The 24,918-nt window shown below is 38.2% G+C and overlaps 1 protein-coding gene across 16 annotated transcripts in view; it reads left to right on the plus strand.

Moving 5' to 3' along the window:
* Positions 1 to 17,974, plus strand: part of myo18ab (myosin XVIIIAb) — a 272,295-nt gene extending 254,321 nt beyond the window's left edge. For 10 of the 16 annotated variants that reach the window (XM_041198052.1, XM_041198056.1, XM_041198059.1 and 7 more), the window contains 4 exons: positions 1,724 to 1,863; positions 3,496 to 3,540; positions 10,812 to 10,934; positions 11,438 to 12,825. In XM_041198052.1, coding sequence (XP_041053986.1) covers positions 1,724 to 1,863; positions 3,496 to 3,540; positions 10,812 to 10,934; positions 11,438 to 12,821 — 1,692 coding nt within the window. In that variant the 3' untranslated portion in view covers positions 12,822 to 12,825. Of the gene's footprint in view, positions 1 to 1,723; positions 1,864 to 3,495; positions 3,541 to 10,811; positions 10,935 to 11,437; positions 12,826 to 15,300 lie in introns of those variants that run through there. The other 6 variants (XM_041198064.1, XM_041198062.1, XM_041198065.1 and 3 more) reach the window with 4 other exon arrangements.
* The last annotated feature ends 6,944 nt before the right edge of the window (positions 17,975 to 24,918 follow it).

Here is a 24,918-nt window from a genome sequence, read left to right on the forward strand (position 1 = left end):
GAAATGATGATGACTAGGGATTTACCATACATTTTAATAACTTCCAACAAACTTATTTTAATTTTTTTGTTGCTGGCTTCCCGATTCTGATTCATATTCGAATGCAATTGTCGGAGTCTTACTGTTCAGCAATGTTAACAAAGATGTAGCTTAGCTGAGATAAAGGCAAAATACTGTGGATGCGGGAAATCTGAAACAAAATCAAAAACTGCTGGAAAAATTCAGCAGGTCTGACAGCATCTGTGGAGAGAAAGACAGAGTTAACGTTTTGAGTCCTTATGAAGAAGAGTCATACGGACTCAAAATGTTAACTCTGTCTTTCTCTCCACGGATGCTGTCAGACCTGCTGAGTTTTTCCAGCATTTTTTGCTTTGTTGTTGTAGCTTAGCTGAGTTACTTTCTTAAATTGCCTATTTTAAGAGGGAATGATGTGTGTGTGTATTTGTATGCATGCATACAATATATCACAGTGTCATGAAGCTATTAATGTATATAATATTTTGGAAAATATTTTTCTTTTAAAATAGAGGTTAGTCTGTGGGTGTGTCTTAATTGGATCAAAGCCAGCTAGTCTGGGTGCTTTGATGTGTACTAGTTTTGATATGTAAGAAAGATAGCATGCAATAGCATTTTTTGAATAGAGCATTCAAGAAGTAGGGTGAAAACTGACGTCTATCTAGCAGCTACCCAGCAAGATGTTTATATTACTAATAAAATTGGTACTGTGAAAGGGGAAGGTGAAATTCAAAGAGGCTGGTGAGACAATGGGAATTTGAATTCAATCAGTGGCGGGAGGTATAACTTCATTTTTCGGGTGTGCAGAACAGAGGCAATGTAAGATCAAAAGGCAGCTACAAGCCTCCAACACTCTGCATAGAAGCCAAAGTGAAAGGAACCTTATTTTGAATTTGTACGGTTTAAATGCTTTGCCTGGTGTTTGGTTAAGTCTATGGGTTGCTGTTGCCTTAATGGAGATTAGTTTGGGAAATTGTTAGAAGTTATGATAGTAGTAATTTGTAGCCATGTGTATATATATTTTTAACCTGTGTAAATTAATAAAATCTTTCGTTTAATGTAAAACCTCGAGAACTGATGGTCTGATTCCTGAATTTAGAGTCATAGCTCAAACATAACACTTAAAATGACAGTTGTTTAACGTTTCCCTCTGGGATTTTTAAGTAACTCCACTTTACCAACTGCATCGGTCATAACACACATAACAAGCTCTGCAGATAGTTCCCAGATAGTTTTGATGACTTAGCATAATAGAATGATGTTTGCAGCCACTGAGTCATGCAACTAAAAGTACTGAAATTAATTCTGTTCTGGTTTGTGAATGTACAGCAGGTAGATTTTAATTTTTTTCACATAGTTATTCCTTGTAATAAAATGCACCAGTACACTTATTTAAAAAAAAAACATTTGCAGATGCTTTCACCCTGCCAGATCCTTTTTCTTCTCATAACAGCATGTTAGGCTGGGATGTGGTTCTGTAGATTAAAGAGGGCCTCTAGTGCCTCATCCAAGTGGCCATTCTTTGTGAGCCTAAAGGATTGGTGATATTACATGATCCAATCCTGATGGTAATCACAACCAATCCCTGTTTATTCAAGTGTACTTTGAATAGGGGCTTTTTGTTAATAGGTAAAGAGGATTGGAAGCAAAGGTCTATTTTTTCCCTTTTCCCTATTTTAACAATCCATCATTTGGGTTTGTTTTATAGGAAATGGATATCGAGAGCCTTGAAGCTGCAAATCAGAGCCTACAGTCTGACCTTAAACTTGCTTTTAAAAGAATTGGAGATTTACAAGCAGCAATTGAGGATGAAATGGAAAGTGATGAAAATGAAGATCTTATTAACAGGTATGTTGTGTGTCTCAGGCATGTTTTCAATTTTTGATTTTCACAAAGCATGTTGATGTCTATTGAGCCAAAGATTGTTTCAAAGGTGCAAAGATGTGCAAATAGTATAAAAGATATCACCAAGCTAAAAATTATCTACTATGAAATTTTAGGCATACTTTATTTTTAAGGCTTGTAGCATTAGCTTTAGAGCAACATTATGGGCAACTCTTCAAATCATGCTTGGCTGCATTATAAAAATGAGTCGTGCACAAAATTTGAGTTAAAATTCTACTGTGTGTTTTCAATAGCAATGATTATACAGCATTTTTCTTTATTCATTCACGGGATGTGGGCGTCATTGGTGGCCCGCATTTATTGCCCATCCCTAATTATCCTTGAGAAGATGGTGGTGAGCTGTCTTTTTGAACTTTGCAGTCCATGTAGTGTAGGCACACCCATAGTGCTGTTAGGGAAGTAGTTCAAGGATTTTGACCCAGCAACAGTGAAGGAATGGCGATATATTTCCAAGTCAGAATGGTGAGTGGTTTTGAAGGGAACTTTCAGGTGGTGGTGTTCTCATGTGTCTGCTGCCCTTGGCCTTCTAGATGGCAGCGGTCGTGGGTTTGGAAGGTGCTGCCTAAGGAGCCTTGGTAACTTCATGCAGTGCACCTTGTAGATGGTATACACTGCTGCCACTTTGCATTAGTGGTGAAGGGAATGAATGTTTGTGGATGGGGTGCCAATCAAGCTGCTTTGTCCTGGATGTTGTCTAGCTTCTTGAGTGTTGTTGGACCTGTACTCACCCAGGCAAGTGGAGAGTATTCTATCACACTCCTGACTTGTGCCTTGTAGATGGTGGACAGGCTTTGGGAAATCAGGAGGTGAGTTACTCGTCGCAGGATTCCAAGCTTCTGACCCGCTCTACTAGCCACTATATATATATGGCTAGTCCTTTTCAGTTTCTGGTCAATGGCAACCCTCAGGATGTTGATGGTGGGAAATTCAGCGATGGTAATGCCTGGCACTTGTGTGGCCCGACTGTTAATTGCCACCTATCAGCCTAAGCCTGGATAATGTCCAGATCTTGCTGCATTCGGGCATGGACTGCTTCAGTATCTGAGGAGTCATGAATGTTGCTGAACATTGTGCGATCACCAGCGAGCAGTCCCACTTCTGACCTTATGATGGAAGGAAGGTCATTGATGAAGATGGTTGAGCCTAGGACTCTACTTAAGGAACTCCTGCAGTGAAAGCGTTGCTGCATGAAGTTCAGGAATTAATTTTCAAAGGAATAAGTGGAGGATACTAATTGATTTACAGTTAATAGATAGAAAATTTGCCATAGAAATTCATGGTGTATTTGCTATAGTAAAAAGCTAATTAGCTAGTTTGAAGATTTTTAAGTTAGCGTTGTCTTCAGATATTAGATTCATACAATCAATGCACTTTCATTAAAACAAGGGAGGTTTCATTTGATCTACTTATTGCAGATTACATTTGTCTTCATTTTCTTTATCTTTTTATATTTGTCTTTATTTGCAATAGCTTATTCCTGTGTACGTTTTTTGTGTGTATCAGTTCACCTACCCTTGCCCGAGCCCCAAACTGGTGTTTATTTTTGGGCTTTTGTGTGTTTATTTTTATTTACAGTTTGCAAGATATGGTGACAAAGTATCAGAAAAGAAAGAATAAAATGTGAGAACCCTATCAGAATGACTTCAAAAATGTATCCAAACCTAACCTAAGCATGACCTTTATCTTTTATGTTCGGTTTCTACCTGCATGGCATCACTCTTAAAGCAGAAAAATGCATGCTTGTATGAACCAAAATAACCAAGAAATGAGATCCCTGCTTTTTTTTGATAAGTAGCACCATGCAGACTAATTTATTTAGGTTATACAATGGAATAATTGTGTCAATTTCAAGGACATCGGCTCACGAAGAAAGTTATAACAACTGAAAAAGAATGTACTTCTGCCTAAAAGTGATCCACAGAGACCCTGTACCATGAACAATATTAATGTCTGCTCATAAAAACCCTTTGCATACTTTATTGTGTTTAATGGATTGTCACCAGGGACATTAATTGAGTGTGACACCAGTTGTAATTAAGTTCTCCCAACAGTGCTCACAACTAACAATTTAAAACTGCAGTGAAGTGACAGGAGTTCCAGTGCTATTATGTGTGGTACACCTTGAGGTTTGAGAAAAAATATTCACAACTCATAAGTTATATTTGTGTAGTTTATGAATTATTAATGTAATATCTATGAAGCTATTAATTTCAGTACTTAATTTGTTTAATTGTAGTGTACTTAAAGAGAAAAAATTCAATTAACAAAAAGACCTCTTCACATTTTTAGCACTCAGCTATGGTAGTTCATCAGAAATTGCCTACCATCGTATTAAGTGTCTTTTAAAAATTGTTTGGGGGAATTAGGTCACTCAGTAGATGAAGAACTGGCTTTTCACCTCTTGTAACCTTCGTTCAAATTCAGCCCGGACGGATGTGATAAATGTTTCCTGCCTGCTGCCTGTAAGGGTCCTATGTGGAATGAGTTTAGATGGTCTTACTAAAGTTTCTAGTGGGCATGAGCATGAAGCACAAAACATATTACCTGATTCAGCATCTACTGAAAAAGCTGGGTGATTGGCCACAGGATTGTTGTGGGTAATGAAATATTTTGCGAATTGGTGCAGTTAACTGATCTGTTTTTACCTGACTTGGGCGTACTGGCACTAAATGCCTAAAATGGGAAGAGTCCAACTCTCTACCAATGAGTATGTCTCACTTTGAGCTCAAGAAAATGTTTAAAAATAAGCAGCTTACTTTTGCAGATCAAATTTTTTAATCTAGAAGATCAGGGCAATTATTGCATAATGCTCTGTTATTGTGGGAATAAAATAATTTCTGTCCATAAGAACTTGAAGTGCAAAGCAAGACGAGGCATTTTGGCTTAATTCCAAAAACATGCTTTTACATCATGCCATAGTCATGCAGTAAAAAGACCATTCCTTCAAAAGTACGTGCCTTTTTACTTGTCCCTGGGGTGTGGGCAACCCTGGTAAAGCTGAATTTTATTGTCCATTAGTGGTTGTGCTGATAAAGGTCGTCTACCAAATTAAATAGTACCTTTAAGAATCTCTTCTATCCAATTTCATTAATTTGTGATGCAATTAAAAAATAGGAGCTGGAGTAGGCCATTTTGTTCCTCAAGCTTACCCCGCCATTTAATAAGATCCTGGCTGATCTGCCCCAGGCCTCAACTCCTCTTTTGTGCCACCTCCACATAGCCCTCAACTCCCCGATATTTCAAAAATCTATCTACCTCTTTAAATACTTTGTGATCTAGCCTCCACAACTCTGTGTGGGGTAGAGAATTCCAGACATTCACTACCCTCTGAGAAAAAAAATTCCTTCATCTCAATTTTAAATGAGTGTCCCCTTATTCTGTAACTATGTCCCCTAGTTCGTGATTCCCCCAGTAGTGGAAACATCTTCTCAACATTTATCCTGTCAAGTCCCCTTAGAATCTTGTACATTTCAATAAGATAACCCCTCATTCTTCTAAACTCTAAAGAATAAAGGCCTAACCTGTTTAGCTGTTCTTGATAAGTCAAACCCCTTCTTCCCAGGAATCAGCCTAGTGAATCTCTTTTTTGAACTGCCTCCAATGCCAGTATATCCTTTCTTAAATACCAGGCACCAAAACTATACACTGTACTCTAGGTGCGGCCTCACCAACACCTGTACAGTTGTAACAAGACTTCCCTATTTTTAAACACCAAACCCCTAGCAATAAAGGCCAAAATTCCATTTGCCGCCTTAATTATTTGCTGCGTCCGCATGCTAACTTTTTGTGTTTCATACACAAGAATACCCAGATCCCTCAGTGCTGCACTTCTTTGGAATCTTTCTCCATTTAAATAATCGTCTGCCTTTTGATTCTTCCTACCAAAGTGCACAACCTCACACTTTCCTACATTAAACTCCATCTGCCAACTTTTTGTCCACTCATTCAACCTATCTATATCTCCTTGCAAATTCTTTATGTCCTCATCACAACATGCCCTCCAACCTATTTTTGTATCATCAGCAAATTTAGGTACATTACACTCCGCCCCCTCCTCCAAGTCATTAATATAGAGAGTAAATAATTGAGGGCCTAGGACTGATCCTTGTGGCACTCCACTAGTTACGTCTTTCCAACCTGAAAAAGACCCATTAATCCTGACTCTGTCTTCTGTGTGTTAACCAATCTATGTTAATACATTACCCCCAATACCATGAGCTCCTATCCTGTGCAATAATCTTTTTATGTGGCACATTTTCAAACGCTTTCTGGAAATCCAAATATACTACACCTACTGATTCCCCTTTATCAACTCTGCTTGTTATATCATCAAAGAACTCAAGCAAATTTGCCAAACATGATTTCCCTTTCACAAAACCATGTTGACTCTGATCGTGTTAAGCTTTTCTAAATGTCCTGCTATTTCTTCCTTAATAATGGACTCTAGCATTTTCCCAATGACAGATGTTAGACAACGACAGACCGGCCTATAGTTTGCTGCTTTTTGTCTCCCTCCCTTCTTGAACAGGGGCATCACGTTTGCAGCTCTCCAATCCGCTGGAACCCTCCCAGAATCCGGAGAGTTCTGGAATATTTTGACCAATGCCTCCACTATCTCTGCAACCACTTCCTTAAAAACCCTTGGATGCAGGCCATCACGTCCTGGCAATGGTCTGCCTTTAGTCCCGTTAATTTGATAAAATACATTGTCTGTCATGATAAAGACTGTTACAAGATCTTTCCTCCTGTTAGCTCCTTGCTTTTCTGATATCTTTGGAATGTTTAGTGTCCTCCACCGTGAAGACCGATGCAAAATATTGGTTCAAATTATCTGCTATTACCCTGGTCCCCATTATCAGTTCTCCAGTCGCATCCTCCAAGGGTCCCACGCTCACTTTAGCTACTCTTTTTATATACCCATAGAAGTTCTTGCTATTTGTTTTTATATTTCTTGCCAATTTACTTTCATAATCAATTTTCTCTCATTTTATTAGATTTTTAGCCATCTATTGCTGGCTCCAAAAAAAATTCCCAATCCACTGGCCTACCACTAGTTTTCGCCACTTTATATGCCTTAGTTTTAGATTTGATACTTTCCTTGACCGCCTTTGTTAAACGCGGGAGGCTCATCCTTCTCATTGAGTCCTCCTTCTTGACCAGGATAAATTTTTGCTGAGCATAACGAAATATCTGCTTAAATGTCTGCCACTGCTCATCAACTGACTTCCCCTTAGTCTATTATCCCAGCCCGCTTTAGTCAACTCTTTCTTCATACCTCTGTAATTGCTCTTATTTAAGTTGAGGACACTGGTTTGAGACCCGAGTTGCTCGCCCTCAAACTGAATTTGAAATTCTACTATGTTGTGTTCGCTACCTCCCAGAGGATTCTTAACTACGATATCTCTTATTAATCCCACCTCATTACACATTACTAGATCTAAAATAGCCTGTTCCCGGGTAGGTACTGCAAAGTATTGCTCTGAGAAACAATCCCTGATGCGCTCTACAAAAATTCATCTTCCATGTTACCTCTACCAATCTGATTTGTCCAGTCAATATGCAGATTAAAATCACCCATGACAATTGTAGTGCCCTTCTTACATGCCTCAATTATTTCCTGACTTATACTTTATCCTACAGTGAGGCAACTCTTCGGGGACCTATAGATGACTCCCACCCATGACTTCTTGCTATTCCTTATTTCCACCCAAACTGTTTCCACATCATGTTCTATTGCATCTATATCAATACTCACCACTGCACTGATACCTTCCTTTATTAATAAAGCTACCCCACCTCCTTTTCCTTTTTACCTATGTTTCCGGTATGTTGAGTACCCTTGAATATTGAGTTCCTAGCCGGCAACCGCGTCTCTGTAATAGCTATCAAGTCATATTCATTTATTTCTTTGTGCCATCAACTCATCTATCTTGTTACAAGTGTTGTGTGCATTCAGATAAAGAACCTTAAGCTTTGACTTTTTACCATTATTACTCATTCTGGTTCAAATTCTGCTGCACTCTCCTTATATTTTCTGCCCCTTCCTGTCACACTTTGATTATCGTTCATCTCTTCACTACCCTGCACCTCTGTTCTCTCGTTTCTTTTTGATTTTTTAAACTTACCTTCAGTTGAATCCTCCATCTCCCCCCCCCCCCCCCCCCCCCCCCGCAACTAATTAATTTAAAGACCTATCTACAACCCGTGTTATATGATTTGTCAGGACACTGGTCCCAGCATGGTTCAAATTGAAGCCTGTCCCAACGGATCAGCTCTCTCCCTCCCCAGTACTGGGGCCAGCGTCCCATGACTCAGAACCCATTATTGCAATTGGAACATTATTTAACAATCAATCTGAGACATGTCGTCTTTGACCACCTGGTGTATCTTAATCAAGAAGACTGTGCAGTCATATTTAAATGTTATTTCTTGATGCAACTATGTACTCAGCAATAAGATACAAATGTACCTGTTTAACAGTTATTTGTACTTAGCTTATCTCTTCATCTTTTGATGTGCTCAGTTTAGACATGAATTGTTAGCATTCTATATTAGAATACATTGGCCTGGATTTTCACCTTCGAGACGGGTAGGGGGAGTTGGGTAAATTGCCAGCTTGACCCACCCGTCTCTTGGGAAAGTGCCCGTAAAGGCAGGATCTTCATTGCTGGGGGTTGGGTGCGGGCTGGAATCAGGCCAACTGACCCGGGAATAAGGTTGGAGTCAGCCATGGGCTGCCAGGTGTGAATGGACGTTGTTTAAAAGGCCTGCCTCGGAGCCATGGGTCTTTGTTTCGATGGAAAAAAACAAGTCTTTCCGCTCAACCCTCACATCCCGTTCACTCTCCAAACACTTCACACGTTCCACTCGACTCTCACACATCTTTCACTCTCCAAACACTTCACATGCCCCATCCATGCTATCTCATGCCCCCACTCACCCATATCACCCCTATGCCCTCTCATACCCCCTATGCCAAGTTCTGGCACTTCATGCCCAATGACCAACCAAACACTTTGTAGAACCAATGAACAGCATAGTATATGGTGGTAAGTGTAAAATATATAGCTTTGGAAAAAATGTAATCCATTGATAACTGTCTCCTATGCTTGGGCAAAAAAGTCTGGACCAAGCTGGTAGAAGTGTGAATCATCCAGGTCCTTTGACGTTTCAAAAAGCACAAGCCAGAAACCCTTAAAACCACTTAACCAGTGTCAATAAACTTTGTGAAATTTACCGCCTGAGCTGTCAATCAGGCAACATTTCCTCTGGAAGCAGCTGTTCTACCATTCTAATAGCTGTCTGGGTTCTCAACCTGACTAAGGCCCCAGATAGCTATTAAAATACCAGAACACCTATACCAAGCATTGGAGAAAGTTATCAGTGAGTTACAGATTTTCAAAGCTCTTTTTTTACACATATGCTATACACTGTGCTGTTCATTGGTCCTAGAAATTGTACAGTGGCCCAATGGGCATGGAAGTGCCAGAACTTGGCATAGGGGGTCTGAAGAGGTGGATGGTAGAGCAGAACTTGGCATAGGGGGCATGAGCCTGAGGGGGTGGGAGGTAGGGCAGAGCTTGTCATGGTGGCATGATGGAACATGGGGGGTGTGCAGCAGGGTATAACTTGCTATAGGGGGCATGAGGAGTATATCTTGAATTTACCTTTTAAAAGGTCCTCTCATGCAGATTAGGGTTCATGACTGCTCTAAGGGCTGTGAACCACGACTCTTTAAAAACTGGTTAGACTCCATGAAAACTGCGGAGTAAGACATGCCTTTATCAGCAATGGAGCCGTCCAGGTCAGGAGTGCCGGATGCGGGCTTCTCACAGGAAACAGCCTGCACCCTTTTAAAGGCACACTCAAAAATTAAGCAGCTCTGGAATGGGTTCAAGAATCCCGGAATCAGGACCCTTGAGTCAACGTGACTCAGTGAAAATCCAGGCCATTGTCTTTAAAGGTGTTTCTTTGGTTGAACTCATAAGTAAGTACTTGAAAATGATGATGGTCACTGGGGGTAATCAAGTGATTGTTCACAGCTGTTACCAATCTGCTTTTGCCATAAATCTGTCAAGGTAAGGGAGATAGAGAGTCATAGCAAGGCCAAGTGGCTTAAGATCATCAAGTCATTGCAGTTGAGCATATATTATTAGAAATGTTCTGTAACAGAACAAAATCATATTTGATGGTTTTGCAGATTTACATATGAAGTTCCTGAGCTGTTCAGAACAGAAATAACCCAAGTTTGATCTTTGGTCTGTGCTGAACTGGCTTAGAATGGGCAACCTCAACCAGGTTACCTATTTCTCAGTGTTACATAGTGACCCCTGGTGGACATCAAAGTGTGGGACATCTCGTGAGGACAGAATTTGGCTCACCAATCTTGCCCTAATGCACAAACAGCATACCAACACTATCATTAAGGCTGACACATGAATGACGGTTATGTCAAAAAAGAGAAAACACATTAAAGGAAAATGGGAATATATCTTCTTATTCATTGTAATACTGCTGACAACCATATAGATAATATTTCATTCATTTCCTTCATTAGTGGGCAAACAAATAATTTGTTTCTTTAAAATTTTGATCTGTTTGATGCCCATTGTGATATGATTTATAGTTTTAGTATAACTGGAGATAGGCCTATTACCTCTACTAACTGCATCTGGCACTTAAAAGTACAGTTCAGAATGTGTGTGAAATAATGCAAAAAACTACTAATGGCTGCAGAGAGCTGGAAAACAATTTATATAATACTTATTTAATTTGGTCACCTTGCTCCTGTGTGAGTGTTCTGTTCTCCCTTTTAATCTGAAAACATTATCGGTCCTCAAAGAGTTTCATAAACATTAAAGCATTCCTTTTCAATGCATGCCTTGGAACAGTGAAGGTGATTCTGACACAGACTCTGAAATCGACGAGCGAGTGGACGGTGTCAAATCCTGGCTGTCAAAGAACAAGGGCTCAGCCAAAACATATTCAGATGATGGAAGCCTAAAAAGCTCAAGGTTAGTAGAAAGTGTGAATCAATTCAACAATTTGAAAAAAATGGCAAGTGGTTTCAATTCCAAAATTTACATAAGTATAAACTAACTTGTATTATCTTAGAGAAGAAGAATATCAAATTGAATATTACTTTTACATATATTAATGTGAAAATAAGATAGCTTGCCAGTATTTTTCTAGTAACTGTTGTGCATTTGTCAAATGAACAGTCCGTAATCTCCTTTTATGTTTCATGAAATAAAGTTTAAAACACATTAAGACAAATAAAGACTAAAATTAGCAATCATAAAACAAAACCTTTTTTACCCATTTACCTCCCGGTTGTCTCATAAATGAAGCCCATCACAACCATCAATTTCAAAACCTACTTTCTGTACATTTGCTTTTTCTTTTCTTTTTATTGTCCATTACTGCTGTTGATGTTTAATTTTGTACTATGTACATTTTTTTATAATTCATTTAATTTGATCTTTTTTTCTCTGTTTCCTGTTTGTCCATTAACCAGATTTTCTGTTAGTTTGGACCTGAAAGAGGGAAAGGAAGGGAAAGAATTAAAAGAAGGGAAAGAAGTGGAGGACACTAGACCAGTTTCTGTAATGAGTTCTCTCAGCTATCGTAAAAGGGGGACTATGAAGGATTCTCTTGGTGGTAAAAGCAGTAATGACTCCCTTCTGTCAGCCCTTAGTAAGGAACGGTCAGTGTCACCTGATAGGTCATTCCGAAGAACAAAGAAGACCACCAGTACAGACCACTTAAATGACAACCTCTCTGTTATTTCATGGAAAAAATCAAAAGGAGCTGATGACTTGGATGATAGGGGATCTGTTATTTCTCAGACATATTCAGAGGCCACAAGTAGAGCTAGAAAAGGATTAGACAGGAGATGGGCTGTGACCAGTCCTGACTTTGACAAAGCTTCTACTGTATCAGTTCCTGTAAGTCGTATTTCATCAAGACGAGATTTGGAAGCTGACGATGATGTTAAATCATCTGTGAGTTTTGCTATAACCAGTCCTTCATCTAGCCTGAGACGAAGTCTTTCACGACTTGATGACATTCATAGTGAGCTGTTCAGTCCAGTTAGCCCTTTGCTCAGCCGTAGATCAGAAATAGGATTGCAAAGCCCTACACTTAGTAGTCGTACAGATTCAAGATTGTCCTTCACAAAGAGTAGATTGGGTGAGGTGGATGATGATGATGAAACTGCTGTTAGTGTAGCACTAAGTGAAAGATCATCATATAGTCAGCATTCCATAGGGCGCAGTTTTAGTGTTCCTCCCAGACCCAGATCATCTGCTTCAGATGATGTGCCACCAGATAGTTCCAATGTCAAGCCTGTGGGTCACAGGAGTTACATGGATCCTGATTTAGAAGCTGCCATTAATGAAGTTCTGAATTATAAACCAATTACATTTAAAAGAAAAAGTCTCGACCCAGACTCTGAAGAGGATGAGGAAGAAGTAAATAAACAGCCATCCAACCTCCGGAGATCCTCCTCCTCTCTAGATTTCAGTAAATCACAAAGTAAGAAAAGCAAAAGCAAGAAAAGTAAAAGTTCGGATTCAGAGTCATCCGAATCAGAAAAGGAACACAAAAAGAAAGGCTCCAAGAAGCACTCTAAGAAGTCTAAGAAGAAATCCAAAAAGAAAGAAAGTGACTCAGAATCATCTTCCAGTTCCTCCTCTTCAGGCTCCACTGTTTCATATCGAAGTATGAGCAGTGTCAAACGAGGTACAAAAAAGAGAGGATCTAATTCAGAAGATGAAGGTGGTAAAGAAAACGAATCTGATGAAAAGTCTGGAAAGAAAACAAGAAAAAGCAACAAGAATAAAATGAAGCAAGTAGACAGTGTAATGATGAAGTACTTATACAGACCAGAAAGTGACTAGTGAAGTATGTTTATCTGAATCCTTGTGTGGAATGTAGCATGAAGGTGCATGATTATTTTTAGTTCACTTCTCTTAACTGAAACTTACTAAAGTTGAAAAATTAATTGGCTTATGCTGTAAACATTGTGTTCTGTAGCAATAATAATGTAGTGCAGAAGAGAGCTGGGTGGTTCATTGGGTTGGACTTTGGGCTAGTTACAAATCCAGCCTGATTCATAGGATGAACATTGTCCTGTTGACCGTGAGAATCCTGTGTCAAATAAGTTTGAGAGTTTTGATAATTCCTAATGGGCATGGTGTTTAGCAAAAATCTGGCCACAATTTGGTTTGAATTGATTATCTCACTGAGGCTACTGTGTGGCTAATGTGAGAAATGGAAAAATGTCTCATAGTAGAGGGTGCTCTTCTGAGTTTAGGGCAGGATGTAGGGGTTTTACTCTGCATCAGAGTGCTGATATGGAAGTGCTTGATGTTGATACTAGGTGGGGGTAATTTTAACCTAACCTGCCAGGCACTAAATAGGTGAGCCTGGGATAGCCACTTGTTTTCTACCCCACCTGACCTTCCTCTCCATTGTTGTCACAGAAGTGTAAAATGGGGCATTGTGCAAAAAGAAAAGGCCCCTGACCCAAACCCTGGGTCATTTCTTCCTGCCTGGCATGATAGATTATAATTACCCCAGGTTTCTGAAATGGGAAGCATTCAATTCCCTGGCACTTATCTTGTTCATCTTATTGAATATGTCAAAAATGCATGTTTTGTTTTCTTCTGTGTGGACTTTAAACTCTTTTCACTACCATTAACAGCCTTCACATTAAGTACTAAAATTGTGTGCTGAACATTTTATTCTATATTCCTGGTGTGAAAGCTACTGGATCTTTTGTTCTCCATTTTTCTTTTCCCATACTCTTTCAAATTTGCTATCAGCCCCATGCATTTTTACTTGCAAAGAGGCAAATAGCTGACTATAAATCTACTACTAATGCCATTGCCACAAGCATACAGATGATGTGTTTTCTGGCTCTAACTGACTTTTTTCTGGCTCTAAAAAGGACAGGAGGCTAATGTGCAACATGAAATCCATTGCATGTCAGGTGAATCCATTTTCAGTCAGCACTGAATGTTTATTTCCTAACGTAAATGCATTATGTTAACCAGTGTTTACCAGATTGCATTGACAGTTTTTTAATGAAAAACAGTAAGTAATTTTACATAATAAGTGATCAAAAGAGTATTATTGATGGTTAGTAAGCATACTACAAAATATCTTGTAGTTAGTCGCCTGTAGACCATAAGACGTAGGAGCAGAAGTAGGCCATAGGGCCCATCAAGCCTGCTCCACCATTCAATGAGACCGTGGCTGATCTGATAATCCTCAACTCCACTCCTGCCTTTTCCCCATAACCCTTGATTCTCTTACTGATTAAAAATCTGTCTATCTCAGCTTTGAACATACTTAACGACCCAGTCTCTACAACCCTCTGAACCTGTAAGTTCCTTAGCTCAAATAAGTGAATTTTGTTAGCTCTTCTTCATAATGTCAGATGAAATCCACTGCATGGTCAATATGCTCCAATTTAGAGAAGAGAAAAAAAATGAATTCAGTTATCTAAATACTTGAAGCATGACTGACTTTTTGATCATAGTTGACCATCATTAGGTAGATTGATAATCTCTAGCCCAATAATGTAATTTGCACTCAGGATTTTGTTGAAGGAATGGATGGAAACTAACAACTGCTACTGGCATTTCTTCCATGAATTGTTAGAAAGCAAGAAAATTACTTCTAGTTTGTCATAGTATCACTCCTGGACAAACTGTTAAATAGATGCTGTGGCACACCTGGAAGCGCTGAGAGCTCCCTGTGCGTGCAGGGGGGGCAATTCCCTGAGTCAGGGCCTGCGCTCTTTCACGCATGCGCGCAGAAGAGTGCAGAAATCTGAGTGCAGCTGACATTGTTAGGCTAGCGATTACTTCTACTTATGAAACATTGAAGAAAGGTTAAAAAAAAATTAAGGACATGTCCCCTCATGTGAAACTGTCACATGAGCTGGGACATCCCACCCGTGGATGAGGTTTCATGAAAAATGTGAAGGCCGCCTGGGCTCTTCGCCTGCCCACCAACCTTAAGGTTGGACGGACAGCATTCTTAACAACTTTAATTACTTTCTTAATGGCCTTAATAGGCCTTTGGCAGTTTGGTGGGCGCACAGCTGACTCGGCTGTGCGCCCATTGAACTGACAGTCTAAATGACACACGGTGACATCGGGACGCATGCCCAGCATCACCGTGCATCATTTTACACAACAGCGAGTAGGCCCCGCCCTGCTTGCCGACCCGAAAATTCTTCTCTAGGTGTTTCTTCAAAGCAAAATCATTTGCACTGATGCTACAGTTCTAAATGTGTCATAAACATTGTGATTTTCAGTTGTATCAATGGATCAATGATAAAGCATTTTTCTCCCATTCTTTTCACAGCCCTCCTTTGTATCGTCGGCACATCTCTATTATTAACTCTGATGATGAGATGGACAGTATTGAAGATGCCCTGAAGTCCAGGTTGTCAACCCGACGACCGCTAAACAATAGTGACAGTGACACCAAAATTGTGGAATCAAATGCATAGCAATAAATATACTTTTATAGGCAGGTTCATACTAACTGAAAAAGCTCAGCAAGTAAGATTTGAATTTCTTGGGATAATGCTGCAGTGTTGGGTCACAATAATAAAATTGGAAGCGGAATAAATGAAACACAAGAAGTTCTACATGTTTTATCATCTTGGTGATAGTTTTGCATGATATTGATAGACTGCATTAACTTGAAATTTAAATTAACTTCTAAGCATACAATGATTGGTATTCCTTACAAGTATGGAATCTGTTGCTCTCATTTAAATAATCTGAAATCCTGTAATATATAGGGGTTTGATTTTTGTTTTTCTATTGCTATGGCTGAATTTTCTTATCCGCACCTGCTTTCAAAATCTAATTCAAACTTGTCATCTCTGGTGAGGTCTCTGGCTGCCATTGAGCTTTTCACGCAATTATTGTTACCTGAGCCAAAGAATAGTTTTTTATTTAGCTGTTGTAGACTGGAAACATGGACAAAAATAATAGCAAAATAACAGAACTCTTTGGCTTCAAATTTTTTTCTCCTATGATGTGTGTGCATATGTTAATATTTTATTGAAAATAAATGAATTTGGTGTTGGTAGTTTTCTAATGCCTATACTCTTACACATTCTGTTTATCTTGTATTTTGAAGCTCAAAACAGTAAGATGCAGTTAATAACCTCCTAAGACATCCATTGAAACAAAATAGTTAATAAACATTTGTGTATTTAATCTTCTATAGTCAGAATTTATATTCTAAAGGGACAGAAAATAATTAGTAAGGGGAGGATATTGGGAAAAGGTAGGCCTTTTGAAAGTAATTGTTGAGTTCCTTTAATGTACAAACTTCCTATTTATGTTTTTTGTTTTGCTTCACTATTGTGCTTGGTTATTCACTGGAAAAAGTGATGCACAATGTCATAAATGTCAAAGAACTTGCCGTCTTTTAATCTCGATTAAATCATAGTGTAAGTCGGAACAATTATGATGGATTATTATGTCTACACACGATGATGGCATGGAAATAGTTTGGGAAGAAGCAAATTCTGTAAACTCATGGCTGTGGTTTTTAAATACCTAATTACTTTTGTCTTTAAAGGATGGCAGATCACTCATTCACAATTGTTGTCTTTGATTTTGGGTATGCTGTTTATAAAATCAACCCTTGTAGCATTATTGTTCAGCAATCAAAATTAGTGACCATTGAAATCAAGGCTGGAACTTCAAAAATATGCATTACAAAACACCATTTTTATGTATTATATGCAACCTGACTTTTCTTTAAGTTACATGGATTGGAATATTAAGACATTTCTTTAAAAAGCCACCACAGATACTGTTCTGAGAGTTTTCCTTAAATGATCAGTGACTCCATTATGCCATAAGTGTTGGATATGAAGTTTATATGAAGATCTATTCTTCAGTTTATAACTGTGCACTTTTCAAGATTGCAAACTATGTACATCTTTACTCAGTACAGATAATACAAACAGATTGCAGTGCTGCAAGGTTTATTAATATTTGTACTGTTATGTTATTAAAATGGTACTGTTTTATTCATTTAGTGATAAGGTAGCACTGATGTATAAAGTATTGCAGTTAATTTGCAAATTGGATTGTTGCGATACCAAGAGTTCTGTAGCTGTAGCTTCAAAGATTTCTCATAGTTTAATGGAAACAGATTTACTAGATGAGCAAATGTGTAAGACGAGGATGGATTTAAATTGGTTTGGAAGATTGTCTTGGGAAAACCATATTGTCCTTTATTATGTGTATTTTTTTGGTGACTATTTATGTGACAAAATAAAATCGTTGGTTGTCTTACAAGTTCCCAAACTATTTTCATTATTCTGTGCTAGTTTTTTTAAACAAAGGAAAATAACTTCAGTTTTATTTTTACTCGTTGCACAGACGTATTTTCCTCCTCATTCACATTGTTTTTGTCCTTCTTATTTTGACTTAATTTATGCAACTTTTCACAAGAAGCAGTGACGATTCATTTGTTACTTGTAAATACAGCTTGTATTTGTAGTGAGTTGTGTTGAAGGTGTGATCTTGAACTGAATTTGTTGCTGAAGACCAATTGATTTTTAGTGTGAAAAAGCTACTGGTTGAATGTGTGAAGTTGAAACCTATTTTTCAACAGGTTGTTACTTTAAGATTGAAACAACTTGCTGTATGAATTTTCAAGAAATTGTTTTATAAATTTTATTTAAAAATTCAAGAAATCCCCTTTAAACACAAATTTATGAAGTTCCAAGCTTTATTTTAATTATAAAATATTAAGTATATATAAAATTTACATCAAAAGCTGATCTATATCTTCAAAGGATTAGCTTCATAGGCCTATGAATTGTGTTGATCAGGATTGTCTATTCAATTTTTTAAAAATATTGTACAATTGGAGCTGTTAAATAATTAATATTCCTTATCAGTGCAGTGATTTCTATAATTATTTAATAGAATATGCATGTCTGTGAATAGTAGGTTGTCCTCTGTACTCAATAGTGATTAAAGTTTGAAAAATTAAGCATGAACGTTGCAAATCTGAAGAGGATTTATTTTGTGAAATAGGAATGATGGACTTTACACCGGTTCTTCATGGATAACTTCAACCCAAATACATCAATTAAAAAAAAAGTGAAAATAACACTAAGCTACATTAACCACTGCTTTACACATTTTCATGAATTCAATGCAATACGTTTTTGTATTGTTAAATGCCTATTATCATTTGTCAGCCGCCTTCAAACATGGATAGTTGATGCAGAAATTAGAAATTTTCCCTTCAACCAGAAGGTTAAAGTGAGAAGCAATTCAATAATTGCTGCCTTTGTGACTTGGCTTGAGTAGCTAGCATTTGTTGGTGACCTGGTTATTTGCCTAAACCCCTCTGAGGAGGAGTGTGATGGCAGTGTGGTTTGGGAGGGAGGTGGGGGTGGGGGTGGTGAGCGAGAGGGATGTGGGGAATAGCAGTGAAATTGGAATAAGGTGCATTCATCAAAATTACCAGTAAATCAGTTGTGGTTACCACCAGCCAATGCTGTTCAGAATTTTGAGTCTTGAAGTGCTGCTCTCAATACAAGACTGCAGTCTGAAATGTAAGGCCCTGCTCTGTGGACTCAATTCTTATTTATGGAATTCTAGTACAAGATTTCCCAGGAAAATTGTTTGGGAAAAGAATAATGTGCATTCATAAGCACTTTTTATTGATTCTTTCCAAAGCTTTCTAACATTCTATACGGAGTACAGGCTCTTATTGTTTATAAGCCATGCAGTTGCCATTTTGTGCCCAGCAATACCCAGAAATAACAATGACTTAAACTTAGTTTTTTTAATGGCATTGGACATTGGCCATAATTGCTTCACTCACAAATGCACCATCAGACTTTCAGTATCCACCTGAACTGTCAGCCTGGGCCTTCATTTAACATCTCATCTAAATGATAGCACCTCCAACAATGCAATATTCTCTAAACATTGCCCTGGAGTGTTGGCCTGGAATATATGTTTATGTCCTGCTTGACTAAAAGCTACCAGAAAACCTATGACGGGTCTCTCTTTTTGTGTTATCTTCCTCACTAGGCCTAGCTGTTCTCCTTAATTTGCCAATGAAAAATAGCAAGCTGGTTAAATGTATTCCACCTAAATTAATCAACTGTCCATCTGGCAGAGCCATTCAAAATTCCTTTCTGAACTGCAGACTCAAATTTCAAGTTAAAAAACTAGACAAGTAGAAATTTGAAGGGGTGGACGCTAGCTTGAGCTTTATTTAGTGGCTTCTCAAATCATGTTGAACAGTGGTGATGTGATTGTGGTTCTGGAACAGTATGACCTTTATAACTGAGACATGCACAAGCTGTTCTGAGATGATTACCCTATCCACTTTTCACCCTTTAAGAGGTTATTATATTGTAAGAAAGTGGCAATTGAAGACACAACTTGGTGTGGTGCGTCATTTTTGGATTCAGGACCAATCAGACAAATGTTGGGGAGTTTTTAAATTTATTCTATCATGTGATGTGGATGTTGCTGGCAAGGTCAGCATTTGTTTTCTCATCCCTAAATTGACTTTGAGAAGCTGCCAGTGAGCTGTTGCCTTGAAACCATGAATGAAGTCCATGTGGTGAAGGTAATCCCACAGTGCTGTTAGGAATTTCCAGGATTTTGACCCAGATATCTAACCTAATGACTACATTTTTGGCCCTTGGTTGCAAGTTGAGATGTTCATCGGTACAAACATTCTAGGTAATGTCTCGACATACTGATGAATGGTCTATAATGTAGTGGTTAGACCTAGAACAATAGCAAGAAAATGTAATTGCACCTGAGAAAAAATACTTTTACAGTTGTAAGTCTCCATAGTAGGACGTAAAAGCAGCTTTAAATATAAGGTCTTAAAATGACACTTGTTGAATTTAAGTGCTTGACCCTATTGTAACAGCCAAATCTTTCAGTTTGAAAATGTAAACCATATAGGGAAAGCACAGACTTTTGAGTAGCGAATGGAGCACCTGGGCAATTCACTATTGTGCAATTTACACATAGCAAAAGACAAATAACCACTTGCTTAAAGCACCCAAGTATTTCCATCTGCCCTTGTGCCATCATATATGGAGATGCCCTCTTTAATCGGCATGTCAGAATGCATTTATATTCTACGCATTTGTAACTTAAAATGAGCACAAACTCCAATTTCCCTTGTGGGGAATCTCAATGGTCCAGCAGCAATGCTGTCAAAAATGATTCTTTTTACTGTCTTTGTTCTGATTGCATAATTTACGTCTGTCATATTCTATTAATGTGTAATGTCCTAAATATATGTGTATTTCTTTTGCTTACTGTGAGATGCAAAGATTTAGACTTTAGCTGAAATGGATTATTTTGAAAGGTTGAAAATGTGATTTTTGTGTTTTCTATGTACAAGCCCATTTTTAACTTTATTACCAAAGAAGAAACGGAAGTCAAAATCAGTTTTTTTTTATTGATAGAGATAAAACACAAGTCTTTTTTATAGTTTTTATTGTGTGTGACCAAACTAAATGACATTAAAATACTGAGATAAATGGGAGGGTCATTAAGAAAAAACATGACAAAGATTCTAAATTATTTATAATGTCATTCAATGCTGTTAAGTAATGCATATTTTATCTAAAATTACTTATTTTTATCCAAGTAGTAATACTTTAAAGTGCAAAAATTCCAATTATAAATGTTAAATACTTAATATTAGTTGTAATATTTTATAGTAAATCTGATCTGACATTTAAAACTAAATCAGATATGTAATTTTACAAATTGCAACTCATTTTAGGGAGACATAAACAGGCAATGGCAGTATTTTCCGTTGCAAATATCTACTGATACACATTTAGCCAAATTTTCATTGATTTTGGAATTATTGCCACAATGGTCAGTTGAACAGACAAAAATATACTTTACCAGGGTTGTACCTTTAGTACAAAAACAAAAATTGCTGGAAAAACTCAGCAGGTCAGACAGCATCTGTGGAGAGAAAGACAGAGTTAACGTTTCAAGTCGGTATGACTGTTCTTCAGAAGTTCTGAAGAAGAATCATACGGACTCGAAACATTAATTCTGTTTTTCTCTCCACAGATGCTGTCACGCCTGCTGAGTTTTCCAGCAATTTTTGTTTTTGTTTCAGATTTCCAGCATCCACAGTATTTTGCTTTTAGCTTGTACCTCAAGCGGTTAGCTTATCTTGGAGTATCTGCTCTTTCATGTTTCTCTGCCTGTGCACCTCTAAAGCTGAGAGAAAGAAATGTTCTGTTCCCATGTTACTTCCAAAGATACTGCAAGCCAGCCAGCAGCATGTTTGAGTTAGAAACATTGAATTTTCTCTACTTTGCAAGATGTCTGGCCACTGTGCAGCATATTTCTGTACTGCACAGCTGAGATCAAAAGCTCAGCAAAATGGACACTTGAACTTGCTTCCCTCCCTTGACTGTGCACTATTGCTTGAACACACAGTGCCATATCAATTATAACATTATAAAGTGCTAGCATTTACACATTAATGTTCACAATTAGCTGCTTATTAAAATAATCATAAAATTGATGTACAGAAATTATTACTGATTCTAAGTGTTTAGGATTCAAGTTTGGTGCTAGAAAATGACACATTTTTGCTTGTGGTTTATAAATGAAAATAGGACACTTCCCCATTCTGAACAGGGATTTACACATGATGCTTTCAAAATACTGAGAAAGCAACTCATTTAGAAATAAAACCAATACTTGAAGATTATAAATGTGGAGAGTGATAATCTGCCATTGACTGCTAATACTGGTGCTGAATATCAATAATAAATACATATGAGACATCAGCCTTGAGAAATGTTTTGAGTTGTATGCTGATGTTACAGCGTCAAACCTGCAAAAATGACATGCATTGAATTTTTGAATTGGCATTGGAATGATTATTTTGCAATCAATGCTTCAGTTGAGCAACTTATAGTGAGAATTTTGTTTATTACAGACTTAATGTGAGCCTAACTGGTGGTAGCTGAGGAATAGACGAGGAAATACAAATATTTAATAAATTAGCTTCAAATAGTTATTATTTGACGAACCTGCTGGAGGTTTTTGAGGATGTAACTAGCAGAATAGATAAGGGAGAACCAATGGATGTGGTGTATTTGGATTTTCAGAAAGCTTTTGATAAAGTCCCACATAAGAGGTTAGTGTGCAAAATTAAAGCACTTGGGATTGGGGGTAATATATTGGCATGGATTGAGAATTGGTTAGCAGACAGGAAATAGTAGGAATAAATGGGTCTTTTTCAGAATGGCAGGCGTGACTAGTGTGGTACCATAGGGATCAGTGCTTGGGCCCCAGCTATTCACAATATATATCAATGATTTGGATGAAGGAACCAAATGTAATATTTCCAAGTTTGCTGACGGCACAAAACTAGGTGGGAATGTGAGTGAAAAGGAGGATATAAATAGACTTCAAGGCAATTTAGACAAATTCAGTGACTGGGCAAATACGTGGCAGATGCAGTATAATGTGGATAAGTGTGAAGTTATCCACTTTGGTAGGAAAAACAGAATGGCAGAGTATTATTTAAATGATGATAGATTGGGAAATGTTGATGTACAAGGGGACCTGGGTGTCCTTGTACACCAATTACTGAAAGCAAACATTCAGATGTTGCAAGCAGTTAAGAAGGCAAATGGTATGTTGGCCTTCATTGTGAGAGGACTTGAACACGAGAGCAAGGATGTCTTACTCCAGCAACAAATGGCCTTGGTGAGACCACACCTGGAGTATTGTGAGCAGTTTTGGTTGTCTTATTAAAGAAAAGGATACACTTGTCATAGAGGGAGTGCAGCAAAGGTTCACCGGACTGATTCCTGGAATGGCAGGATTATCGTATGACGTGAGATTGGACCGATTAGGCCTGGAGTTTAGAAGAATGAGAGGGGATCTCGTTGAGATGTATAAAACTCTGACACAGATGGACAGACTGGATGCAGGGATGATGTTTCTTCTGACTGGGGGTCTAGAAGAAGGGGTCACGATCTCAGGATACAGGGTAGGCCATTTAGGACTGAGATGAGGAGAAACTTCTTCACTCAGAGAGTGGTGAACCTGTGGAATTCTCTACCACAGAGGGCTATGGAGGCCAAGTCACTGGAAGGAAATCGATGGATTTCTAGACTCTAATGGCATCAAGGGGTATGGGGAGAGAGGATCAGCCATGATCTTATTGAGTGGCAGAGCAGGCTCGAAGGGCCAAATGACCTACTGCTTCAACTATCTTTGTTTCTATTTCCACATATTCCCAGCACACCACAAGTGATTAAGTATGGTGGCACAACTAGCTTGTATTTGCGAGTTATAAATCAGTGACTTGCAGATATAATTGCATTTGGAAGCTCTGTGCTTTAAACCTTTCATTCATTTGAATTATCTCTGTCTAGTTGCAGCCTAGAATTAGAATACTTTTTATTTTTAAATGTTTGAGTTTTTTTTAAGTTGAATTTTTTGTCCATAATGGAGAAAGTTGTCTGCTGGGAATTTTAATGTTTCTTTTACACCCAACATCAGCATCATTGCCAGGTCAGCATGATAAATGGGTCTCAATGTGCCTAAATTTCAGCCTTATTACACTTATGTATAATTCTATTTTGCACTCCAATTGACACTTAGTGCAAAAGCATCTGTGTTTTTGTGCGTGGTTCTTCCATAAAACTGGAACTGAATTGAAACTGCTCAAATACTTCAAGATTCTCGCAGCCAACAAAGGGGAGACGTATATGCGATAAGGCAAATTTCATAGGTGCACTGCTATTTCATGTTTGCTATTTTACTCCTGTCACTATATGCAATGTGTTTTTGACATTGTACCCTGACCTCATTCAGCAAATGTTAGGCATGCTGGAGTGTCTCAAATTTTGCAGAGTATCACCTGAAGGCAATCTTTTATGATTATAGACCAGAGCATATAACACAACTGATGAGAATTCTGCCTTTTGTCCAGACCAGGACAAACGGTTACTTGAGTTCCTGTTCTTTTTCTCCCAAAGGTGGTAGCTGTGCATTCCAAGACTGTTTGATTTACCCAACCAATCCTTAAGAAGGTGAAAATCTGGATTCATGGAGGCAAGTACCTTTGAAATATACGCTGCCTATTGTTAGGCAGAAGTATGTTATGAATTAAGCAATATGCATTTAGCATCAGTAAGACTTGTGCTGAGTTATAAAAATACAAATATCATAGACCAGCTAGATCTAAGATATAATTGGCTTTTTTAATAACCAAAGTAGATCAATGGAATTACACAATGTGGAACTGTGGAAAAAGATTTTCTTGGTGAACATTAGCAAAAACAGAACAAGGTTATATCTATAAGCTTGTCCAGTGACATGAAATGGTTGTCACATAATACGTAAGGTGGAAGCACTGTGAAGTGCACTTAGTAGTTCTACTTCAGATAGTTTGAGTTTGAGCTCTAATCTCCTGGGGCCGGCGGGGTGGGGGGAGCGCAACCCAAAACAAATTTCCCACATCAACACAATTATTTTATCCAATGGAATCAAATAAAGTAGAAAAAAGTTGACAGCTGAGGTTCAGAAATTGGGGAAAAATGAACCCCTCCTGGATGAATACCCCTCTACAATAACATTTTAGATAGTATACATACCAAAAACGGGCAATAGGTATAAGTCACTGTTTCAACATCAACGGTGCATCAGAATTAGCAAAGTTCTCATTGCCACTCCTTGGAAAATTCAGCCCAATCACTGCTGAGTTGCAATTCTGCTCCTACCGTTCACACTATGCCGGAGCTCTGCATTTCTGGCCCTGAGTTCTGAACCAGGTCTTTTCAGAAATGTGGAGCGTACCTGTTTTGAGTGTCCTTCCTTGTAAGGCAGGATTGTCGGGAGGAGCCAAGCCAGAGCCCCTTTTTACGGTACTAGTTGCTGTTTTTTGGTAAGTCTTCATTCACTA

This window comes from Carcharodon carcharias, chromosome 10 (genome assembly GCF_017639515.1).
Source record: "Carcharodon carcharias isolate sCarCar2 chromosome 10, sCarCar2.pri, whole genome shotgun sequence".
Lineage (NCBI taxonomy): Eukaryota > Metazoa > Chordata > Chondrichthyes > Lamniformes > Lamnidae > Carcharodon > Carcharodon carcharias.